The following is a 24,645-nucleotide window of genomic DNA, read 5'->3' as shown; positions in this document are numbered from 1 at the left end:
CCCGTACGCTGATGCATCACATGTAAGAACTAGCTTTTTATCTGGATCAAAAAAAGCCAAAACACTGTTGGAACATAGAAGGTTGCGTGCCTTATTGAAGGCGCGCTCCTGGGCGTTCCCCCAAAACCAATTGCACCCCTTTCTGAGTAGCACGTGGAGAGGCTCCAGCAGCGTGCTTAGGTTCTGCATAAAGTTCCCAAAGTAATTGAGCAGCCCAAGAAAGGCGCGCAGTTCCGAGACATTCCGGGGCCTGGGTGCCAGGTGAATTGCTTCGGTTTTGGTCTCTGTTGGGCGGATTCCATCAGCGGCAAACCTTCTGGCCAAAAATTCAACTTCGGGCGCGAGAAACAGACACTTGGATTTCTTAACTCTTAGGCCTACCCGATCCAACCGCTTTAGTACTTCATCCAAATTGCAGAGATGGGAGTCGGTGTCCCTGCCTTGATAAGAATGTCGTCTTGAAATTCAACTGTCCCCGGGATGGACTTGAGCAGACTCTCCATGTTGCGCTGGAATATGGCAGCTGCCGACCTGATGCCGAATGTGCATCGATTGTACAGAAAAAGGCCTCGATGTGTGTTGATGGTGGTGAGTTGCTTAGGTTCTTCGGTCAGTTCTTGCGTCATATACGCAGATGTGAGGTCTAGTTTCGAGAGAGGTTTTCCTCCAGCCAATGTGGCAAATAAGTCCATCGCTCTGGGCAGCGGGTATTGGTCCTGTAAGGAGACTCTGTTTATGGTAGATTTGTAGTCAACACAAATTCGTACAGATCCATCAGGCTTCATGACTGGGACGATGGGACTTGCCCAGTTGCTAAATTCCATGGGTGATATAATGCCTTCCCGCAGAAGCCTGTCTAGTTCATGTTCAATCTTTTCCCTCATCACGTAGGGTACAGCTCTAGCCTTGTGATGGACCGGTCTAGCATCTTGTGTGATGCAGATTTTGACTTTAGCCCCTTTGAAGGTGCCCACACCTGGCTGAAAGAGATGTTCAAATTGACTTAGAACTGTTGAGCAAGAGGTCCGTTCCTCTGATGACATGGCGTGAACATCATCCCATTTCCAGTTTAGTTTTGCCAGCCAGCTTCTTCCCAGCAGTGCTGGGAGATCTCCGGGAACAATCCACGGGGGAAGTCGGTTCACTGTCCCTTTGTGTGTGACTGAGAGCATGGCGTTGCCAAGGACTGGGACGATTTCTTTGGTATAGGTCCTTAGTTTGGTGTCAACCCTTGTGAGGTTTGGTCTGTTGCTTTTGTGTGGCCACAGCTGTTCAAATTGTTGAGCGCCCATGAGATAGTGACTCGCTCCCGTATCCAGCTCCATGTTGACGGGTATCCCGATGAGTAGGACCTTCATCATTATTGGAGGCGTCTTGTTGTAAGAACAGTGGCCATTGATCGTGTTGACCCGCTGTACATCGGTGTCCCGGGTACTGTCCCTACCGTCTTCTGGTCCGCTTTCCGACCCTTCCGATTCGTATACCAGCCGAGCTGCCGTTTTTCTGCACATGCGGGCCAGATGCTCTGTATAGCTGAAGTTTCTACAAATGGCATGCTGAAATCAACACCCCCTTGATGAGTGCCTTCCCCCACATCTCCAGCACAGACCACTTCCATTATTTCCAAAGGATGAGCTGCGTCTGGCTGATCTCTCTTGAGCTCTCTCAGTTTGTAGTTGATTGCTCGCATTGTGGGTTGATGAGGTGTGAATGGCCGTTCATGTGGCCCTTGATGGCTTCTGGCACTACTGCCTGCAGTTGAGGGCCTGCTCTCCTGCCTTTGTCTGTGTGTGGGGGTCGTGGCTTGTTTCACACTGTGAACCCCTTGTTCTGATGTTTCGTTAGTTGTCATACCCGCAGTGTAGATCAACCTCGTCTCTTCTTCTCCTGCCAGGAATGTCTGTGCAACCAGTGCTGCTGCCTCTAGGATCAGGTCCTTGGTCTCTATGAGCTTTCGGAATATGCCTGCGTGGCCTATTCCTTCAATAAAAAAGTCTCTCAGTACTTCTCTCCTTAGTTCATTGGAGAAGCTAGCCAACCTCCGAAGTTCCGCCACAAAGTCGGGTATGCTCTGGCCCACACAGCGTCTGTAGTTGTAGAACCTGTGTCTGGCCATGTGTAGGCTGCTTGCTGGCTTCAGGTGGCCTCTTACCAGTGTGCTCAGCTCTTCAAACAACTTGCTTGCTGGTTTCTCGGGTGCCAGCAGGTCCTTCATTAAGGCGTATGTTTTCGAGCCACAGCTGGTCAAGAGATGGGCTCTTCTCTTGTCTGCCTTATCGTCGCCTAACCAGTCTTTGGTTACGAAGCTTTGCCTCCCAAGTCCTCCCAATTATCTCCAGCATTGTATTTTTCATCTGAGCCGTTGTTCGCCATTTTGTGGATTCTGTAATCCCGTAACTCGTCGCCACAGTAAAGTCCTGTCCCTGCAGTACAGACTCACACGATGCACATGCTGAAGTCAAGGTCACTCAAGACCTGCACCTTTATTACACAGCACTCGAATGCCACACTTGCCTGAGACCTGTCTTTATATACCTGTGTGGGACAGGAATCCAGTGTCTCCTGCAAGTGCACCCCTGGTGGTAAAGTATGCTGGTGGTTACAGGTCATATCTAGTTACAGTCATGTATAGCATGGTAAGATACAGTTGTGTACAGTAGTGTGAGATACATAACAATTACAGAGACAAAAGAGATGATGGTCCAAATTCAAATGGTAATGCCAGGAGTTAGGAAAACATTAGTCAAGATAAGGTGTGAATGGCGGGATAATGACCAGCAGCCATTAGAGACAAGGAGAAAAAAAGAAAGAAACAGGCTTGGGGTGCGGGGGGGCGGGTGGAAGGGAGCCAAAGATTGGCAGCGGCTACGCTCTGAAATTGTTGAACTCGATGTTGAGTGCAGAAGGCTGTAAAGTGCCTAAACGAAAGATGAACTGCTGTTCCTCGAGCTCGCATTGAGCTTTGTTGGAACAGTGTAGGAGACCAAGGACGGAGAGGTCAGAGTGGGAATGCAGTGGAGAATTAAAGTGACAGGCGACTGGAAGCTCAGGGTCACACTTGCGGACTGAACAGAGGTGCTCCACAAAGTGTCACCCAATCTACACTTGGTCTCCCCAATGTAGAGGAGACCACATCGTGAGCAGCAAATACAGTATACTAAATTGAAAGCATCACCCTATTGATCAATTTGAATTGAAGGCATAGCTAGCCACAAATGATTCACCTAAGGAAACTGATACATTTTATCTAATCGGGAAGCAAAAAGAAAGTGAGATATGTCAGTAAAAAAAAACCTTAAGAAGTTAATCATAGCAAAATATTCCTGATAAATTATGCCTAATATTGGATCAATCCCAGAAATTGTTACAGGCATGCAGAAATTTATGAAGTAAATGACAAAGCTGAAAAAATTGAAAATTCCTTATCGCAGAATATTTTAAAATGTCTTTGAAGATCCCTAAAAGAACCTATTTAGATCATTTTTAAGATATAGTTATTTAACATGCTTTATGTCGAAAACATTGCAGAAGTCCCTGAAATTTGAAACCAATATACAAAATTCCCTGTAGATTAAAAGAAGGGGAAATGAATAAAGATAACCAAATAGGCACATCAGAATTGTTATTAATAGGAAAATTCCAGAAAGTCCAACAAAGCTTTCTCTTCAACCAATCAGATTTCAGAACTAGACACTTTAAGGTCATCAACCTTTATTTTCAAACCCATCAATACCGGAAGCATGTAATCAGAACCAATCAGATCTTAGAACTATCTCTGTAGTATCACTTCTGATTGGTTTAGTCAAAAACAACCAGTTCCATTGTATGAACATAATTTTTTTTAACATAAGTAACATTTCTAACATAATTAACACTAATAGATTCTACATTTTGTTTAAAAAAAAATCAAATTTACCAATACACTTTCCCTTTCCCATCTTCAAATTATTCAATTTATCTTCCCACATAATCCATCAGGCCCCTCAAGCATCTGTAACCATCGATACACGTTCCCTGATACTTTATGGTCTGGTGCAACTCACCCAGGGGAAGCCTTACTTGAGTAATGCTTGTAGAAAAACTCATATGCACAGAGACCTCCTTATTTGTCTTTAGGCTGGTTGCCTTTTCACCCAAGTAAAGGAAATAATATGCCAACAGACCACATGTCCACCCCAAATACTCACAAGCCCCTGGGATCCCTATATCCTCATGGGTGCCTTGGGCCACTGGCCAAATCACAAGCCTCCTGCTATTTTACAAGTGGCCTAATCTCCCCACTGTCAGCCCCTGCCTCGCTCGCTGTGTACAAAGTCAGCCTGTACTCCACTCTCCAGATGTGAGCCCAGTTTCTGCTCCACTTCCAATCCTGGAATTACTTCTGCTCTGTTTCACTATCTCTCTGTTCGCTCCCAAACTTTTTGTGTTTATATTTGAAATCATTCATCCATTGGGCATTGATTTACTCGTTTATAATATTGCAGTTGTTCTCTCCTGGCCTCAGAGCCAGGTCTCTCCACTCATCTGAACTCAACCTCCTATGTTTAGCTCTCTTCTGCTCCAATCCCTGCCCACAGAGCCAGCCTCTGCTCCCATCTCTCAATGTGATGGATTTTTTACTTCCTTATGAATCATTATGGATTTGCAGATTTACGTATTCCAGATCAATACCGTGCACAGGAATAATAGATAAAGTACAATGAGTATTACTCACATATATCGAAGTGTTTTCATTACCGAAAGTTTGGAAGATAGGAATGGATAATTATTCAGGTAGTTTGAGCTTAAGGCCCTGAATGATGAATCCAGCCCAGAAGGTGGAATGAACTCTCCTCTCTCTCTTGAAGGGTATTCAGGGTCCCATAAGAAATTAGGTTGGACTTTCTCAACCCAGCTCCAAATGAAGAAGACTCTATAGAACTAAATCATTTCTAAACTTTGTACTAAATAACACAATGATATGTGTGTGGACAACTTAAAATACATTGGAATTTTTTAGGCATACTAACTTTTCTCACTACTGGAATTGCTCAGATTTTAACCTAAATGTGCTGCATATTTAATGTTTAAAAAAAAGCAATTTAGATAATGATACTGATTTTCCTCCCTCCCTAGTCCAGGGTTTGAGATCAATGGTAGCATACATATTGCTGCACTCGGAGAGATCAACAAGATGCAGTAACAAAGAATTGAAAGCAGCACTGATGACAAACTTTGAATATGTTTGACTTCTAATTACAATGAAAGTGAAACATTAGTGATATTAAGCCACATACAAAGTGTAGTTATGGGTCAAAAGACTAAAATAAAATGATTGTGACTCTGGGAGCATTTTGAATTTAATGTTTCCTACATTACAACAGTTACTACACTTCAAAAAGTACTTAATTGGCTGTAAAGTGCTTTGGGACATCCAATGGTCATGAAAGGCACTATATAAATGCAAGTCTTTCTTTAATTCTTTCTTTCTTTTAGATCACAAACAATATTAGCTGACTCTGTTCAGAGTCTGGTTCATAACAAGATAAGTAAGTGGCAGAGAGGGACAAGATAGAAAGAGATAGACAGAGGAATGAGCTTACAGCAGGAAGACCGACCAATGGAGAGAAGGAAAGCTTTAGGCAAGATTTATTGCTAAAGTATTTAAAGATGTAAGGGGTAAACAAGTACACTTGAGTAAGAAGCATAAGGGAATTAGGAGGTTCTGAGGAATCGGGAGTTCCTCTGTCTTACGGTATAGATTGTAATATTGACCGGTTATGTATAACCCGCTTATGTATGTAAACACTAGCTTACATTGGGCTAGTAAGAAAGGAATAGTGAAGCCTGATGGATAATGAACCATTCATGGTGTGAACTTTAGTATAGATTTACATAAGCAAATCCACCAAGGGCAACAGTCTGGAACATGGACTGTAAACAATTAGTTTGTGACTCTCGGGAAGAAATAAGGAAGCCAGTATTTTTGGAACAAGAGTTACTTCACATGTCATAGGACTATGGCAAAGTTCACATCACTGAACAGCATGATTGACATGTGATGAGAGAAGGACAGGTGGGAACGAACCACTCAGAGCTAGTCTGATAAGGGCCAACAAATCAATGTAACTTTGCTGATAGCAGTAGTCCAATCGATAATGTTGTAGGAGGGTAGCACCCCTTGAAAACCTGTATAATTGTACTTTGAAGGTTTCACGTTTGAACTTTCCCTTGCATTTGCTCGAAATAAACAAGTTGTACCAAAGGTTTTGTTTGATGGATTCTGTGGTCGTTATACGGGCGGGGGTGTTGATTCCTTATATCAGGGAGTCCACCGTTAAGGAGAGAAGTCTTCTTTCTACCCCAACAAAGATAAGGAGCCTGAAGTGGTGAAAAAGCTCATTATGTTGTCCAAACAGTTGGAGAATGGAGAAAGCACCTCAGGTTTGGAAAAAGTCAGTAATAATTCCATTATGCAATAATGGGGACAGGAATGAGTGTCAAAATTCCAGAGAAATTACGCAGCTTAATTTGTCAGAGTTATTGAAGGACTCAACAGAATTTTGTACAAAGAGATATAATGTTCCGAACCCCATTCTCACAGCCAACAAGTTGCTCTATTTAAATCTTAAGAAGCACAAGTAACAAGTAATGGATGTTTACAAAGCATTCTGTGGAGTATCATATGTATACAATTGTCTCTTACAATGCGACTGGAAAATTGAAACATTCTCTTCGTGTTGAATACATTATAGACCCAAATGAATTGAAAAATAGCATTCTGTTCATCTAAAACAGACTTGTGTCAACACTAAAGTCATTTTTTGGTTTAGAATATAATAGTTTCCGAAGCTTTGAAGCACATACATGACTTGCGTAAAGAGTGAATGAAAGTTATTGAAATATATATGGAATTTAATTTTTATAGATTGCACAGTGATGAAAGCATGATAGATACCCAATTGACACTGACATATTAAACCCATTTCTGGAAATGTTATATTTTAGATTCAGCAAGCCACCACAAACTCACTGTTGAAAGCATTTTTGGAGGATTGATATTACAGTGTACTCCAGCAATTGGCTAAACGGACTAACTCATCCATAAAACATTGGTGCAAAAATATAGTTGCATGAAGTACAGTACAAATAACTATTGTTTAATCAAGTGTTGAGGTGCAAGATATATTAATGCCTTTTACATGCAACAATCTTTCAAACTGTTCAGTAAATATTAGTTTGCAACATACATTAGCTCCTGACTATATAGCACATTACAGATTATGAAACAATATTAATAAATCTTAATTTATATATTCCTTTTAACTTTATTCAAAGTAGCAGGGATTTTTAAGACTTAGAAACAGTGCAGCATGCAGAAATGTATGGTTTTCCCCAGGTTTAATTAAACCAGCAAGAAACACTTTGTAAATTACATTTTGTTTATTTTTAATTACAGATCCATGCCCTAGGAATGCTAGTACACATATCTCTATATATCCATAACAATAATGATCTTATAAACCCTGAATAGAATCCCAGAACTTGTGCTGAAGCAGTTGTTGATATTTATCACCACCTGGTGGTCAAGTTGTTGAAAAGTGCTATTTTAATTTTCCCTCTGGATCAGGTGTTCAATATTCAAAAAAATGAAAAGAAAAAGGTAATACCTAACTTTCAGAAGATTTTTAACTGTTAAGCTTATATCATCATTTAAAATGGAGGAGGAGAAAACAACAACTAGGAAAACAATAAGAATGAACAAAAGTAACGGGGAGTGAAATGTACTCTATTTTATTTTAATTGACATGATAAAGTTGCACATATTGTATTAAATCGATGTAGGACCCAGCATTACACCCCACTTGAAAAATCTAGTTATGTAAAAATTCAGAAATGCTACAAAAAGAGAATTTGTTCTTGATAGAACCAGTGTTTGGTGAGGAATTCAGAAGAACCTTACTATCCCACAGAGGTTTTATTTGACACTACGTACAATTAAATTTTCCTTCATAATTTAAATATGGTTAGTTTTAGGTAGCAAAATTGTCAAAAATAGTAAATGTAAAAGAAATATGTAAAAATGATTTGATCTGATTCAAACAGTAGTGAAATTCTATGCAACTGGGAAATAGGAATATGCCAACATTTCACCATTTATAAACGTAAAATAATTACTTTGGGATGACTATTATAAAATCATCAATTCACTTCCTGTTTTGCTTAAAAAATTAAGGTAGAGACTTCTGCCAATGAACATTCTTTAAACAGCTGTGTCTGAGTTCCTGCAGACACTGACCATGTGGACAAGAGCTTGCCCTGAAAATGTCACTAATTTCGAACCTGGAAAATATTTCAGCATTGGCCATATAGGCTCTCCCACAACCCATCATTCCTACTGCCCACTTGCACAAAAAAGGAAGTTTACCCTGAGAACTAATACTCCATGATTACATCTCAACACCATTGGACCTGCAACAAGAATGAATTGGGCCTTCACATAGAATCTTATCACATCCTCAGAACATCCCAAAGCTCTTTGCTACCAATCAATTCATTTTGAAGTGCAATCACTGTTGTTATGTAGTAAAATTTGTCCACAGAAAGGGCCCATAAACAGTAACTAAGATGATCAGATAATTTTACGTTGGTGGCATTAGTTGAGGAAAAAATATTGACCATTATCCAGGTGATGTCTCTATTCTTCTTTGCATAGCATCATGGGATCTTTGATGTCCACTTGAATAACAGTCAGCACCTGATGGTGCACAGGACACAAGGTATCAGCACATGACCATATTGCTGCTTGGGAGGCCTCACCATGGCCAGATTTACTTCACTTGACACTGTACATCCTGGCTGCCACATGATGCGCCAGGTTGGCACCACCCTACACCAACATCATATATATCCCTACAATACCCAAGCCATCCCTTTCCCACTCCTCACCATTGCGGGGAGTACCGTTATATCTCACCATTCACCGCATCTCACTAAGGCAGTTCCAAAGGTGCACACACATCTGTCCAAGACCACAAAGTGTTGAAAATAAAGATTTCAATGTTTGACAGAAAATTAACAGAAACTTTACATGAACATTAGCAAAAATACCTAAGTGACTACCCTTGTGTGTTGTTAGTTGGTATGATTGGACTAGGATGAGGGTGAGGGGTGGCTAATGAGATGGGGATGTGATAATGTAGATAGAGAGTGATGGGTGGAGGTGCAAGGTAAGTTGGTTTAAGGATGTGCAGGAGTCGGGTAGGGAAGTCAGAGTGATGGGGATGTGATGAGTGGCACAGAAGGATGAGGTTGAGTGTGGCTTTGCAGTATCGTTTCGTGATCCACTGAGATCATTGAAAGGTTTGCGCCACTGCAGCCTGGTCCTTCTGACGACATTCCTGCTTGTGTCCTCCTGTGCAATGTGCAATCAGGCTGTGTTGGTGTCCTGAGGAGGTCTCTTCCGCCCATTGGTAGGGAGGAGAACCTCCCTGCATGCCCTGACTCCCTTCGTAAGCATATGAAGGAAGAAACTGTCTTCTGTAGATACCTGTACATTTAGCAGAAAGGAGGTATGGCAGGGCTCGACACAATAAATGCAACCTTTAGCAGGTCTATCTCAGGTCTTGGGTGCCATGAAATGAGGGCCATCACAGTCCCAAGAGGTTCATAATAATGCTCAAGAGCCCCATTTTCTGTCTCTGTCCACCTGAAATATGGACGATATGAATATGATAATCAAGCCTAGAGTCTCTGCAGGCTCTAGAATTGAAAGAAATTCCTTGGAATTGGATATTCAGTGCTAAATTCCTTAATAGGTAAATAAACATGATGTTATTTCAAGATGGAGGGCTTTGTTTTGGTGGATGATTCTCATTTTATTTGTTGATTATGTTAATCTAACTGTCAGAATAGGAGATTATATATTTTGCACACAAGGAGATTATACTGTTTACATTAGAATGGAACAATGTATTACAAGCAAACAGATCTCGATATTATAGGATTTCCTGTGTTGCCTATGGCAATATACCTTATCCGCTGCTAATGTGCATTGGAAAATCATGAACAATGTGCATATGATTTTCTCAGGTGTTGGCAGTGGACAAGGACAAGTAGTAAAATATACTTTTATCTGATCTAATATAGTGCATGCTTGACACAAGTAAGCTAAAATTAGTACACCACCAAATCAACATAATGTTTGTTGTAAAATAATTCAATATTCAACATCAAATGGTACAAAATGCCAAATTTATTAAACAAAATTACATATCAAAGGAGATTTGAAGTTTTTTTTAATGTTGTCACTCAGTGTTCCCTTGGAGGCATATCGTACAGTCAGGAGCACCTGCACAATAAACTAAAGCTGAAGAGAATTTAGCAAAGATTAAAGTTAAAACCAACAAGACTAAAGACTAGAATGCAGTGAATATAATACTTGAAAGAGAGGTGCTGTGATAACTATAGTAGAAATATTAGTGTCACAAATTATAATCTGCTACCTTTTTAAACTAGAATATTTCAAACATGGTCACCCATTCTCCGTCATAAAACAAATATATGTTCAAACAACAAGATTGGTAGAGACAGGTGTTAAAGTGGTGGATAAATGATTGATAAGCTAAAATTGACAATTTCTCCCCCTTTCTCTGCTAAAAATTTCCACCCAAAGAATTTGATAACATAATTTTATAAAATCTGTTGTTGTTCATTTTTAGGCTTGTTGAAGAAAAGATGTGGCAACTTTTCACTTGGAGTTAAAAAGGCCCATGGAGGAATTAGCTTACTTGTTGAGCAGCAGTTAATTTAATGATGGATCAATTAAACCCCTTTGGAGAGTATTTGCTCAAGGTGGATTTTGCTGCGACTCTTATACTAACTGTTGTTGCTGGTGGCAGAAGGCTGCCTTGGATTTCAGGCTCTACAGGAGACTAAGCACTAACCAACCAACTTCCATCAAGCTTTTAAACCATCTACTGTGTTGCTCACCTCAGCTCAGAGACAACTTCAAACAACTAAACAGTAAATGTTTAAAAAGGTCCAATCAGCTGCTCAGCTTTGTATTAGATTCTCTCTCACGGCAAATCTAAAATCTCAAAAGTGTGGATGTTTAAACTAATCATTACACTGACAAAGGCAGCCTTAACTAACCAATAATGTAAGTATAATTTTCAATATGAGCTACACAAGGAAACAAGATACATGTTTAAAACTTGAATTACAGTTTACACTCTTCCTTATTTCAAAATTCAAAAGGTTGAATAAATAAGAGGAATCCAAAGCTAGTCATGGAGGTGACTCAAGATGCACAGACTCTGCCTAATTTCCTACCATTTCCTATTCTATGGAGCTGGTATTATATCCTTGGTCATTTGACAGAAATCAAATGAGCATTATTGCGGTTAAGTCCTGACTGGCTGGATAAGTTAACAAGATTCTGTAGAACAAACTCACGTAGCAGTAAACTTTAAACAATTAGCATTTCTTCACTGCCATTAAAATAAAAATTGGTGAGATTAACATCCCAGTTTCTAAAAGTAGTAAACATAGCCAGTAGTGGCTTCCTTTTATTTTTGAGTATATGAGTGAAAACAAAATCCTTGAACAGTTTTGTAAAAGAAAGAAAAACTACTTCATATTGAAAATCTTTCAGTACCTTTCTTATTGAAGCATTTCACACACACCTTGTAGTATTATTGTTATAATAGTTATTTTTGTTAAAACTGAATTTAAAAAGAGGTAATGGCGTCAATTTATGTATGCTATTACAGCCTACGTTTCAACTTTTCAGTAGAAAATATTAGTTATTTAGTTGATTATTAAAAGTGAATAGTAAATATTAACATCTGTCTCCCTGTTAAATAGAAGCAATTACAAAACTGTATGACCTAGAAACTGGATATGACCACGTAACAGTCAGTGTTAAGGCCCAACGATGTTCAGCTGTGCCGAGTCAAAATGGTCTAAGTAGCACGCAAAATTCGTGCTCAGTCCTCATTAACATGATTATACTCTTGATCCTAGCGCTAAAACCACTGCTCATTGGTTTACTGCTCAACAGATGAGCCAATATCCCAGTCATGTTTGGCACAGGCTTTATTGAGTACTTAAAGGGGAGGTGTATTGCTGCTACAGCACTTCATCTTCAAACCACTCACAACTTCAGCTGGAAGAAGACGGTAGTGCAAACACATGGCGGAGCCGTAGCTCAGGGAGAGAGCCTGTAGATTCTCTGATGTGACTCTTGAGGCACTGGTCATCACCGTGGAGAGGAGATGGGCTGTCCTCTTCCCGCACACTGGCAGGAAGCCAGCGCCACACATCTCTTGAAGGCTTTGTCAGGAGATAGCCGCCTATGTGATAGCCAGCATTGTGGTCCAACGGTCAGCCATCCAGTGCCAAAAGAAGTTTATGACCTCACACGGCAGGTCAAGTGGAGTGAAAGCTTCAGTAAATGCTAGTGTTGACCGGGGCTTGCAGGGTGTTGCTGCAGCCAAGCAGTCTGTGCACCAGCAGATTGTTAGGAATGCTGAGGCTCCGCCCGGGAGAGTGGAGGTAGAGCAGGAACCTGCTGTCGTCTCTCAGGATGACAACATTCCTGTTCGCACCACTGCCACTCTGCCAGTGTCCTTGCTGCTGCCGATCAGCCAGCCAGCCCAGACTGCTGCCGCCCATGCCGAGGTGGTGCAGTCTACAGCCGGGCCTTCTAGGGCCAGAGCTGCTTGAGGTCATTGTGCAAGGCCATCTGATGTCTCCCCCATAGAAACTTAGCAGCATTCCACCAGCCATGCTGCAGCCACTGGGGCAACACTTCATAGGAGCACTAAATCAGGAAAGGACTCCCGAATGACGGGCACTAAAGGATTGCACATGGGTGATTAGTTCATATCGTAAGTGTACATATGTCAATTGATTTGGGTTAATTAAAAAATTTTGTTTGGAATCTTTTGTGGTGTCTCTCATTTCAGCTTTTGTGCCCAGGAGGACAGTGTGATATTCCATGACAGAGGGATGGTATGACGAGGGTGTGGAGAGCAAATTAGACTTGGGGTTTCATTCATTGGAATCGGCGTCTGATAAGGTGTTCATTGACAGCCTGTCCGGAAGGGGAATTGGATGCCTGCCTCCTCCCTCCCTCCTCATCCTCATCCTCTTGCTCCTTTTCCTCTTCCACCTCTTCTCCCTTGTCCTCCTCTTGAGGTGGCCCCATAATCACTGGTGGCAAGAGCTGCGTCCTCATGATGGCCAAGTTGTGGAGCATGCAGCAGACCACCACAAAATGGGACAAGCAGAACCGTTGTTTCAGTAGCCTGATGGTCTCCTCAATGATGTTCCTGATGGGAGCATGTCCCTCATTATATGAGTGCTGGGCGCAAGTATTGGAGTAGTGGAGGGGAGTCAGGAGCTAGGTGGAGAGCGGATCACCCTTGTCTCCATCAAGTTTGCTGATGACTGGGAGCTGCTAGCATACTGAACTGTTGCAGGATGAAGACATCATGGCTGCTGCCAGAATAGTGGGCATTGACCATCATGATGTGCTGAGTGTGCTCGCACACCAAGTGCACATTAAGTGAGTGGCAGCCTTTGCGGTTACGGAAGATCTCAGGATTGTTATACGGCACCCGCAAAGCCAAGTGAGTGCAGTCGACCTGCACCATGGGGAAGCACCATGGGGAAGCCCGCCATCCTGACAAAGCCACATGCGCACCCGTCCTGCTTCTCTCTGCTTAGAGAGAAGAAAACATAATCCCTTCTGGAGTAGAGAGCCTCAGTGACCTCCCGGATGCAGCGATGGATGGCGAACTGGGAGATGTTAGCCATATCTACTGCTGTAGACTGGAAGGATCCACTGGCGAAGAAATTGAAGGCCGCAGTGACCTTGACTGGCACTGGGAGGCTGTGTTCGCCCTGCTCTCAGGCTGCAGGTCTGGTTGCAGGACGTGGCAGAGTTCTGTGGCCACCTCCTTAGTGAAGCGTAGCCTCCTAATACGCTGCTCCTCACTTAAGTGGATACAAGAGAAGTGCTATCTGAAGATCCTATGTGGACAAGGCATCCTGTTGAGAGCCCGCCAGGCCCTCCTCCTCCTCCCTCTGCACACATCTTCTCATCTTCTTCGTTCCCCACTCCCTCTCTCGCTCGAAGATACTCGAGTGTGAGGGGGACTGCCAGTACACACGCCCTGAATGTGAGCAAGTGTTGTGAGCAGAAGCTTTTAAATATGAAAGCCTTCTCCACTTATAACAATACTCCCTTTTACCTTAGAATCTTGAAAGAAGTTAATAAAGCTGCTGGAGTTGCAGAAAGTTGCACAGAGCCAACCAAACTGCAGTAACATGTCCGCAGCAAGTAGTTGGAGCCTCCTTCCTGCTTAACAACGTTTCCTCAGCTCGTCGCACTTAAGGCATACTGCTAAGTTGAACAGCGAACTCCAAAATGGCAGATTGGACATCAGGTGAGTGTTGCACACTCACTGACATCATAATCTGCAAAATCTATATACCCCTAGTGAGTGAGGACATCGCTGCCAGCATCCAAAAATGGTGGCCACCGCGGGACCCATCAGCAGTGGGCGGAAGAACGGCAGCCGCCATTTCTTCACTCGAATCTGGCGGTAACGGGTGCCGCTAAACCCCTGAATTTCTAGGCCTAGAACTTTACACGCATTTATGGATGAGTAACGTGCTAAAAATAAATCTGGTTTGTTTCTTTCTTAGTTGCCAAGGTATGTTTCTTATTATGCAGTTTAGAGTAGTGTATAAATAGAGATTTTAAAAATCAGCTTTCACCAATTTCTGCTGATAAAGTATTGGATTTTTTTTTGGTGATGAATCAGTAAAAGGAAACGATTTGATTGGGGCGGGGTGGGAACAGGTTAGGAATGAAATGTCACATGTTTTCTTACAAAAATCAGGTCTGGAGATATGCAAATTGCATTGGTGAAGTCAACAAGTTGCACGCTGTGGATCTATGAAACGGATCTCGGACAAAAAAGAAACGAAGGCTGTGCGGTTTAGATGTATTTTTTAAAAGGAGACATGGACCATCTTTTGGCACTGCTGTGAGGACTGTAATACTCTACACTACAGCAAATGTCAGTCTTTCATTTTTGCTTAGGTCTGGAGCAAGGGCAGAAGTGCACTGGCACAATCACCACATTGATATTCCCCTGAAGACTTAGGCCATCAATCATAAAGTCATTGTTTTATTATAACCAAGATCACCACTGTTCACCTCAACATTATCTTCAATCATTTTTTCAATATCTCACCATCATAGTGGTAGATAACTGGCTAGAGCCAGAACAGTAAACAGTTACATTAATTTTGCTTTTAATTTAAAAAAAGACTAGGAGTTTAAGTGAGAGTGTGATGACAAGCCCTATAAAAGTGGTGCCACGAACTGTATAAATAACTGTGGGTTGACATTTAGCTTGACCTTTTGTTTTTGAAGTTGCTTGCTTGTTTTTTTGAGTTTTAACAATGTTCAAAATAAAACATTTTATTTTTTCAAATCATTTTCTCTGATTTTACCTGGATATCAAGTATTTTGAGATTTAAGTTTTCCCCACTGATGTTCTCTTTTTTTAAACATTTAAAAATAAGACCTGAAAAAAATCTGGAAAAAATACCCTGGGTTTTTAAACAGGCAATTAAAAATTACATTAAAGGTCTTGATGAAAAAAACGTGGCCAGAATATGTTATAGGAAGAAACTTGACTAGGTATTTACATAAATACATAATTTTAAGAGTGCGATACAAACTTGACTCTTTTAAAACAGCTAAGCAAACCATTCATTATCAACTTGAATAATGTCTGTTTTACTGAGGGATGTGGGGCTATAAAATAGAATGTTGGGTGTATCATTTCTCAGAGCAATGATCAATTCTTGCTACCTTGGGTTATTTTTTTTATTCCAGACCATGGCTTTGTCAATGGCTGGACACTAATAACTTGGTCCTTTTAGAAGTCCACGTTGAGTCTGAAGAGCAGCAGCATGGATTCCACAGTCTCTAGCTTCGCAAATCCCAGGAACCCCTGGCACGCCAGGCAATCCTGGCTGCCCTGAAGGCCCACTGTATCCTATTGGGCCCTGCAGGCCTAGTTCTCCTTCTTCGGCCACACCTGGATAGCCAGGATATCCTAAAGGATAATGAGAGAGACAGTTACTTTCAGTTCAATGTGAAAACAAAAAGCACGTTTAAAAAAAAAAGGGTTTGCAGAAGTAATGAAGTTCTTTAAGTCAATTTGATTTGAAATTGAACAGACCTAGGGAACTCGACAGTGCTGTGAGAAATATGTGGACACCAATGTTGGAAATACACACCCATTACCTATAAATATTCAACGCATGGAGCGCTAATGGTTCTGTTGCTAAAACACCGCAAACAATTTTCTCTCCTCCCCTATTCCCCAGTCACAGATTTAAACAATACAGTTTATTTGCCACAGGTTAAATTTGAATCTGATTTTTCCCCTTCCATTAAACTAGGTGTTAGCGGAGGCTCAGTGGGTAGCGCCCTCGCCTCTGAGTCAGAAGGTTGTGGGTTCAAGTCCCATTCCAGAGACTTGAGTGCAAAAATCTAGGCTGACACTCGAGTGCAGTACCGATGGCGGTGCCATCTTTTGGATGAGACGTTAAACCAAGGCCACGTCTGCCCTCCGAGTTAGACGTAAAAGATCCCATGGCACTATTTCGAAGAAGAACAGGGGAGTTATCCCCAGTGTCCTGGCCTACATTTATCCCTCAATCAACATTATTAAACCAGATTATCTGGTCATTACATCGGCCCTGAATTTGCAGCCCCTTCGGGCACGTACGGGGTGCGCACTCATCTGTAGCGGCCCCGCAAATTCCGAGTTTAAGCATACACTGTCCACATGCTAAATAGTGAGAAACAATATTGGCTCAAATGATCAGGATGTTGAAACAGTTTGAGTGGAGATAAGGAATAATAAGGGGGAAAAAGTCATGGTAGGCGTAGTCTATAGGCCCCCTAATAGTAGCAAATCTGTTGGTCGGAGCATAAACCAGGAAATACTAGGGGCTTGTAAAATGGGAACAGCAATAATCATGGGTGATTTTAACCTACATATTGATTGGACAAATCAAATTGGTCTGGGTAGCCTTGAGGCGGAGTTCATAGAGTGCATAAGGGACAGGTTCCTTGAGCAGTATGTAACGGAACCAGCCAGGGGGCAGGCTATCTTAGATCTGGTCCTGTGCAATGAGACAGGATTAATAAACAATCTCCTAGTAAAGGATCCCCTTGGAATAAGTGATCATAGCATGATTGAATTTCAAATTCAGATGGAGGATGAGAAAGTTGGATCTCTAACTAGTGTACAAAGCTTAAATAAAGGAGACTATGAAGGTATGAGGGCAGAGTTGGCTAAAGTGGACTGGGAAAATAGATTAAAGTGTAGGACGGTTGATGAACAGTAGTGTACATTTAAGGAGATATTTCACAACTATCAAGAAAAATTTACTCCAGTGAGGAGGAAAGGGTGCAAGAGAAAAGAGAGCCATCCGTGGCTAACTAAAGAAATAAAGGACGGTATCCAATTAAAAACAAGGACATACAAAGTGGCCAAAACTAATGGGAGGACAGAAGACTGGGAAGCTTATAAAAGCCAGCAAAGAATGACTAAAAAAATGATTAAGAAAGCGAAGATAGACTATGAAAGTAAACTAGCACAAAATATAAAAACAGATAGCAAGAGTTTCTACAGGTATATAAAAAGGAAACAAGTGGCTAAAGGAAATGTTAGAGGACGAGACCAGGGAATTAGTAATGGGGAACATGGAGATGACAGAAACTCTGAACAAATATTTTGCATCAGTCTTTACGGTAGAGGACATTAACAATATCCCAACAGTGGATAGTCAAGGGGCGATGGGGGACAGGAACTTAACACAATCACAATCACTAAGCAGGTGGTACTCAGTAAGATAATGGGATTAAAGGCAGATAAATCCCCTGGACCTGATGGCTTGCATCCTAGCGGCAGAGATTGTGGATGCATTGATTGTAATTTACAAAAATTCTCTGGATTCTGAGGAGGTCCCAGCAGATTGGAAAACTGTAAATGTAACACCCCTATTTAAAAAAGGAGGCAGACAAAATGCAGGAAACTATAGACTAGTTAGCCTAACATCTGTGATTGGGAAAATGTTGGAGTTCCATTATTCAAGAAGCAATAGCAGGACATTTGGAAAAGCAAAATTTGGTCAGGCAGAGTCAGCATGAAGGGGAAGTCATGTTTGACAAATTTGCTGGAATTCTTTGAGGATGTAACGAACAGGTTGGATAAAGGGGAACCAGTGGATGTGGTGTATTTGGACTTTCAGAAGGCATTTGACAAGGTGCCACATAAAAGGTTACTGCACAAGATAAAAGTTCACGGGGTTGGTGGTAATATATTAGCATGGATAGAGGATTGGCTGACTAAAAGAAAACAGAGTCGGGAATAAATGGTTCATTCTCTGGTTGGCAACCAGTAACTAGTGGGGTGCCGCAGGGATCAGTGCTAGGATCCCAACTCTTTACAATCTATATTAATGACTTGGAAGAAGGGACTGAGTGTAATGTAGCCAAGTTTGCTGATGATACAAAGATGGGTGGGAAAGCAATGTGTGAGGAGGACACAAAAAGTCTGCAAAAGTACATAGACAGGCTAAGTGAGTGGGTGAAAATTTGGCAGATGGAGTATAATGTTGGAAAGTGTGAGGTCATGCACTTTGGCAGAAAAAAAATCAAAGAGCAAGTTATTATTTAAATGGAGAAAGATCGCAAAGTGCTTCAGTACAGCAGGACCTGGGGGGTACGTGCATGAAACACAAAAGGATAGCATGCAGGTTCAGCAAGTGATCAGGAAGGCCAATGGAATCTTGGCCTTTATTGCAAAGGGGATGGTGTATAAAAGCAAGGAAGTCTTGCTACAGATATACAGGGTATTGGTGAGGCCACACCTGGAATACTGCGTGCAGTTTTGGTTTCCATATTTACGAAAGGATATACTTGCTTTGGAGGCAGTTCAGAGAAGGTTCACTAGGTTGATTCCGGAGATGAGAGGGTTTACTTATGAGGAAAGGTTGAGTAGGTTGGGCCTCTACTCATTGGAATTCAGAAGAATGAGAGGTGATCTTAACGCAACGTATAAGATTATGAGGGGGCTTGACAAGGTGGATAGAGAGAGGATGTTTCCACGGCTGGGGGAAGACTAGAACTAGAGGGCATGATCTTAGAATAAGGGGTCACCCATTTAAAATTGAGATGAGAATTTTTTTTTCTCAGAGGGTTGTAAGTTTGTGGAATTCAGTGCCTCAGAGAGCTGTGGAAGCTGTGACATTGAATAAATTTAAGACAGAAATAGACAGTATTTTAAACCATAAGGGGTTATGGGGAGTGGGCAGGGAAATAGAGCTGAGTCCATGATCAGATCAGCTATGATCTTATTGAATGGCAGAGCAGGCTTGAGGGACACCAGCTTTCTGCTTGGGTAAGTTTTTATCAATTTATTTTTATAAACACACAATATAATGACACACATTGGTTTGATTAGGATCATTGCATCATGTGCACGTGTTTGTCATGAAAATAGCACACAAAGCTTCTGGCTCGTCTCCCTCCAGAAGTGGCAATAAATTGCCAGTTTTTGCATGAAGTCAATTAACTCCTATAAATCTGATTCAGATTGGGGCACAGAGCCCAGCACTTGGTTTCACACAATTTGTCTGAACTACTTCAAAACTAGGATTGATTCAAACTCCCAAGCACACCATTACTCATCATTAAAACACAATGAAATATAAGACAGTGAACCTCTCGGTCCTTGTAGTCCATCTGCTCCAGAAAGTCCAACCCCTCCAGCTCCTATTACACCTTTTTCACCTTTATCTCCTAAAATACAGCAGAATTTTAGTTAAAAATCAGCAAAAACTATCCCCAAGGATGGTTCTGTACAGTAAAGTTCTAAATGAAGCTCTAACATAGATATGACTGAAGATTACCTCTCTCTCCAGGAGCACCTATTGATCCAGGTAATCCAGCTCTACCTCTTGGCCCAGGTTCACCAGTAAATCCTGCATTACCAGCTTCACCCTGTTAAGAAATTGTTTTTTTAAGTCTTTAATACAACTATATTCACAAAAATAGCTTTTGAAGACAGAAAACATGAATGCAGCTGTCGCTATCATGGCCTCCGAGAGCAACAGCCCGAAGGCCCAGGGCCTTTAGATGGTCTTTGTCCATGTGGGGCAGAGATTCAACAGATTTCCCGCCGGCCCTCCAGTCCATGGGGGTCCTAGCCCAGACCTGTGTATCAGGATCCTTCAGCTGCCCCTCCACTAGAGTGCCCAACAGTCTTTATGGTATGGGAATGCCCAACAGTCTTTAAAGGTTCTCCACCAGCCTGTCCTCGCCGCACAGCACTGCCCCCCAGTCATCAAGATCCACGGCATGGCCCTGGACAACGTGGACCATTTCCCATACCTCGGGAGCCTATTATCAACAAGAGCAGACATTGACTTCAACACCGTTTCCTTCGGCTGCCTGAGGAAAAGAGAGTGTTTGAAGACCAGGTCCTCAAGACTGTCATCAAGCTCATGGTCTACAGGGCTGTAGTAATACTCGCCTCTCCTGTATGGCTCAGAGACATGGACCATGTACAGTAGACACCTCAAGTCGCTGGAGAAATACCACCAACGATGCCTCCACAAGATCCTACAAATCTCCTGGGAGGGCAGATGCATCAACATTAGCATCCTCGATGTAATGACTCAAGAGTCTTGTTACTGTAAACTGCCTCAGGTGTAAACCTGATCCAGTTTTATTCACGCCTAAAGTACCCGCGTGACATAGTACCCGTGCTTATATACCAGTGCCCGCACACACGTGCATACAGCCCGATGACCTCCGACAGTGGTGCTCTCTGGTGTCTGGTGACCCCAAGCATCAATACATAACAACATCCCCCTTTCAAGATCTTAATATCAGTCCCTTTACAAATTAAGACGGTCTGGGACTTTCCACTCACGAGTTGATCGTCTCAGTTCAACTTTAGTTCTGGGCAAACGTTCTGAGTCAATTGTGACTGAAGGCTGAGTAACCGATCTGACGGGAGTGGTATTGACCAGATCAGAGACTGATGGTCCAGGTTCAGTAATGACAGCAGAGTCCTCTGATGAATGAACATTGGTTGGTTGGTCATTGACTGCATCTTCCTCAAACGGTTCTAGTTCATCCATGTGCCGCAGTTTGACCTGATCAACATGTTTCCTGCATGTTTGCCCATTCTTGGGCATGACAATAAACACTCTGTTACCCTCCTTGGCTGTAACAGTACTGGTGATCCACTTTGGACCTTGACCATAGTTCAGTACATAAACTGGATTGTTGACAGAAATGTCACATGACACAGCAGCACAATCATGATACCATTGCTGACTTTGACGTCTGTTTTCAACACGATCATTCAAATCAGGGTGAACAATAGAAAGCTTGGTCTTGAGATTTCTCTTCATCAGTAGTTCAGCAAGAGAAACCCCAGTAAGCGTATGAGGTCTTGTCCTGTAACTGAACAATATACATGACAAACGAGTTTGTAGTGAACCCTGAGTTACACGTTTCAAACTTTGCTTGATTGTTTGAACAACACGCTCTGCTTGACCATTAGAAACAGGTTTGAATGGAGCTGACCTCACATGTCTAATACCATTGCATTTCATGAACTCCTGAAACTCAAGACTTGTGAAGCAGGATCCATTGTCGCTCACTTGTCGCTCACATCTGTTGTCACGCAAACCATGAGGAGCAAACATGACACGAAGGCTCTCAATAGTAGCTGTAGATGTACTGGATGACATAATAATACACTTGATCCACTTTGAATATGCATCCACCACAACAAAAAACATCTTTCCCAGGAAAGGGCCCGCAAAATCGATGTGGATCCTCGACCATGGTTTAGATGGCCACAACCAAAGACTCAGCGGAGATTCCGCTGGTACTTTACTTAACTGCATGCAAGTATTGCACTGATGTACACATGATTCCAGATCAGAGTCAATTCCAAGCCACCATACATGAGATCTAGCAATGGCTTTCATCATGACAATACCGGGATGAGTGCTATGTAGTTCATGTACAAATTTTTCTCTACCTTTCTTAGGCGTGATGACCCGATTAACCCACAGTAAACAATCTGACTGAATGGATAGCTCAGCTTTGCGACGGTTGTAAGGTTTGGTCTCATCACACATCTCCTTAGGTATTGACGACCAATCACCACTGAGGACACAACGTTTCACAACCGATAAAATAGAGTCATGACTGGTCCAGATCCTAACTTGTTGAGCAATGGCAGGAGTTCTTTCATTCTCAAAGCATCCATTACTAACAGTAGGTCTGCAGGTTGAGGTGTCTCCATATCAGGTGTGGGCAAAGGCAGACAACTCAGTGCATCGGCACAATTCTCAGTACTAGGTCTATGACGAATAACATAATCATAGGCAGACAATGTCAACGCCCACCTCTGAGTATGGGACGATGCATTGGTATTAATACTTTTTTTTCCCCAAAAACAATGAAATGAGTGGCTTGTGATCTGTTTAGAGTTCAAAACGAAGACCAAACAGGTACTGATGCATCTTTTTGACCCCATACACACAAGCTAAAGCTCCTTTTTCGACCATGCTGTAAGTTCGTTCCACTTTTGACAAACTTCTCGAAGCATACGCAACAGGTTGTAGCTTACCCGACTTGTTGGGGTGCACAGCCAACCCTATATGATGAAGCATCACAGGCCAATACAAGATGCTTACATGGATCATAATGAACAAGTAACTTGTTTGAACAGAGCAGATTCTTCGCTTTCTCAAAGGCTCAATTTTGAGACACACCCTAGAACTAGTTGTCACCTTTTATGAGCAGCATGTGCAGTGGCTCTAATAAAGTGCTCAGTCTGGGTAAGAAATTACTGAAGTAGTTGAAGGAAAGAACACAGCTCCGTCACATTCTGAGGCCTGGGTGCATTTTTGATGGCCTTGGTTTTCGAATCAGTGGGTCTGATGCCATCAGCAGCAATCTTCCTCCCCAGGAATTCAACTTCAGGTGCCATGAAGACACACTGCGAACATTTCAGCCTGAGTCGCATTTTGTCCAGATGATGTAGGACTTCTTCAAGATTGTTCAGATGTTCAGCAGTGTCACGACCTGTGACCAGAATGTCATCTTGAAACACGACAGGTCTAGGAACGGACTTCAGTAGACTCTCCATATTCCTCTGAAATATGGCTGCAGCCAAACGAATTCCAAAAGGACACGTGTTGTAGACAAACAGTCCTTTATGGGTGTTGATGCAGGTAAGTTTCTTTGAAGTGCCAACAAGCTCCTGTGTTATATAGGCCGACATCAGATCTAGTTTACTGAACGACTTTCCACCAGCTAGCATGGCGAACAGGTCATCTGCCTTCGGTAACGGATACTGATCCTGTTTCGAAAATTGGTTAATCGTAGCCTTGTAGTCTCCACAAATTCTGACTGTGCCATAACTCTTCAACACAGGAACAATAGGACTGGCCCACTCGTTAAACTCAAACGGTGATATGACCTCTTCATGTTGGAGTCTGCCAAGCTCAATTTCAACCTTCTCCCTCATCATGTAAGAAACAGACCGAGCTTTATGATAGACAGACCTTGCATCAGAATCCAGGTGAATCTGCATCTTGGCTCCAGTAAAATTACCAATGCCCAGTTCAAACAAAGAAAGAAACTTCTTCAACACTTGAGCACATGAAACACGAAGTGTCATCCACCGAGGACAACGCTTTGATATCATACCACTTGATTTTCTCGAGCCAATTCCTGCCGAACAACGTTGGACCATTACCTGGGACAATCCATAATGGTAGATCTTGAACCACACCATCATAAGACACCTTGACTACTGCACTGCCAATTACCAGTATAAGTTCCTTAGTGTAGGTACGCAACTTGGCATTGACTGGACTCAGCTTAGGCTTCACAGCCTGTGTCCCACAACTTGTCGAATGTCCTTTGGCTCATTATCGACCGACTCGCACGCGTGTCCAGCTCCATTGATACAGGCACGCCATTCAACTTCACATTAACAATTATCATCTGGCTCTTTGCCAAGAACAAATACAGACCATACACTTCCTCCTTGGGTTGTGTATCTGGGCCAGCACTAGACTGGTCATCATCAACAATGTGATGAGCTGCAGAATGCTTACTCAGTTGTGGGCACATTCTCTGAAGATCGCCACTTTCGAACACCCATTACAGGAGTATTGTTTAAACCGACACTGCTGATGATTGTCCCCACAACGCCAACAGGGTGAAATCAGATTCGTACCAGTTGGCGGACGCTGAACAGCTACAGGTTTCACATAAGCAGTCGAGTAGGTCCTGCCATAAACAGCTCTGCCAGAAGAAATCTTGTTTACAGTACCTGCCGTGGAGCTCCAACTCTTCAATGATATCTGCCTCAAATTATCATCAATCGTCATGCATGCCTGGGCAGTCGCGATGGCCTCTCTCAAGTCCAGCTTCTCTTCGGCCAATAACTTCTGGAGAATCACATCATGGTTGATGCCTATCAAGAAGAAATCTCGCAACATGTCTTCCAACATGTTCCCAAA

The 24,645-nt window shown here is 42.3% G+C and overlaps 1 protein-coding gene across 1 annotated transcript in view; it reads right to left on the bottom strand.

Moving 5' to 3' along the window:
• Nucleotides 1-10,214: 10,214 nt before the first annotated feature.
• The window catches only part of LOC139263900 (collagen alpha-2(IX) chain-like), an 88,735-nt gene continuing 74,304 nt past the window's right edge, over nucleotides 10,215-24,645 (bottom strand). The window contains exons 26-28 of the mRNA XM_070880006.1: nucleotides 19,996-20,086; nucleotides 19,808-19,885; nucleotides 10,215-16,124 (exon numbers count right to left, since the gene is read on the bottom strand). Coding sequence (XP_070736107.1) covers nucleotides 15,928-16,124; nucleotides 19,808-19,885; nucleotides 19,996-20,086 — 366 coding nt within the window. The 3' untranslated portion in view covers nucleotides 10,215-15,927. The remainder of the gene's footprint in view (nucleotides 16,125-19,807; nucleotides 19,886-19,995; nucleotides 20,087-24,645) is intronic.

This window comes from Pristiophorus japonicus, chromosome 1, assembly GCF_044704955.1.
Source record: "Pristiophorus japonicus isolate sPriJap1 chromosome 1, sPriJap1.hap1, whole genome shotgun sequence".
Taxonomy (NCBI): Eukaryota; Metazoa; Chordata; class Chondrichthyes; family Pristiophoridae; genus Pristiophorus; species Pristiophorus japonicus.
This window is presented reverse-complemented; position numbering and strand designations above follow the sequence as displayed.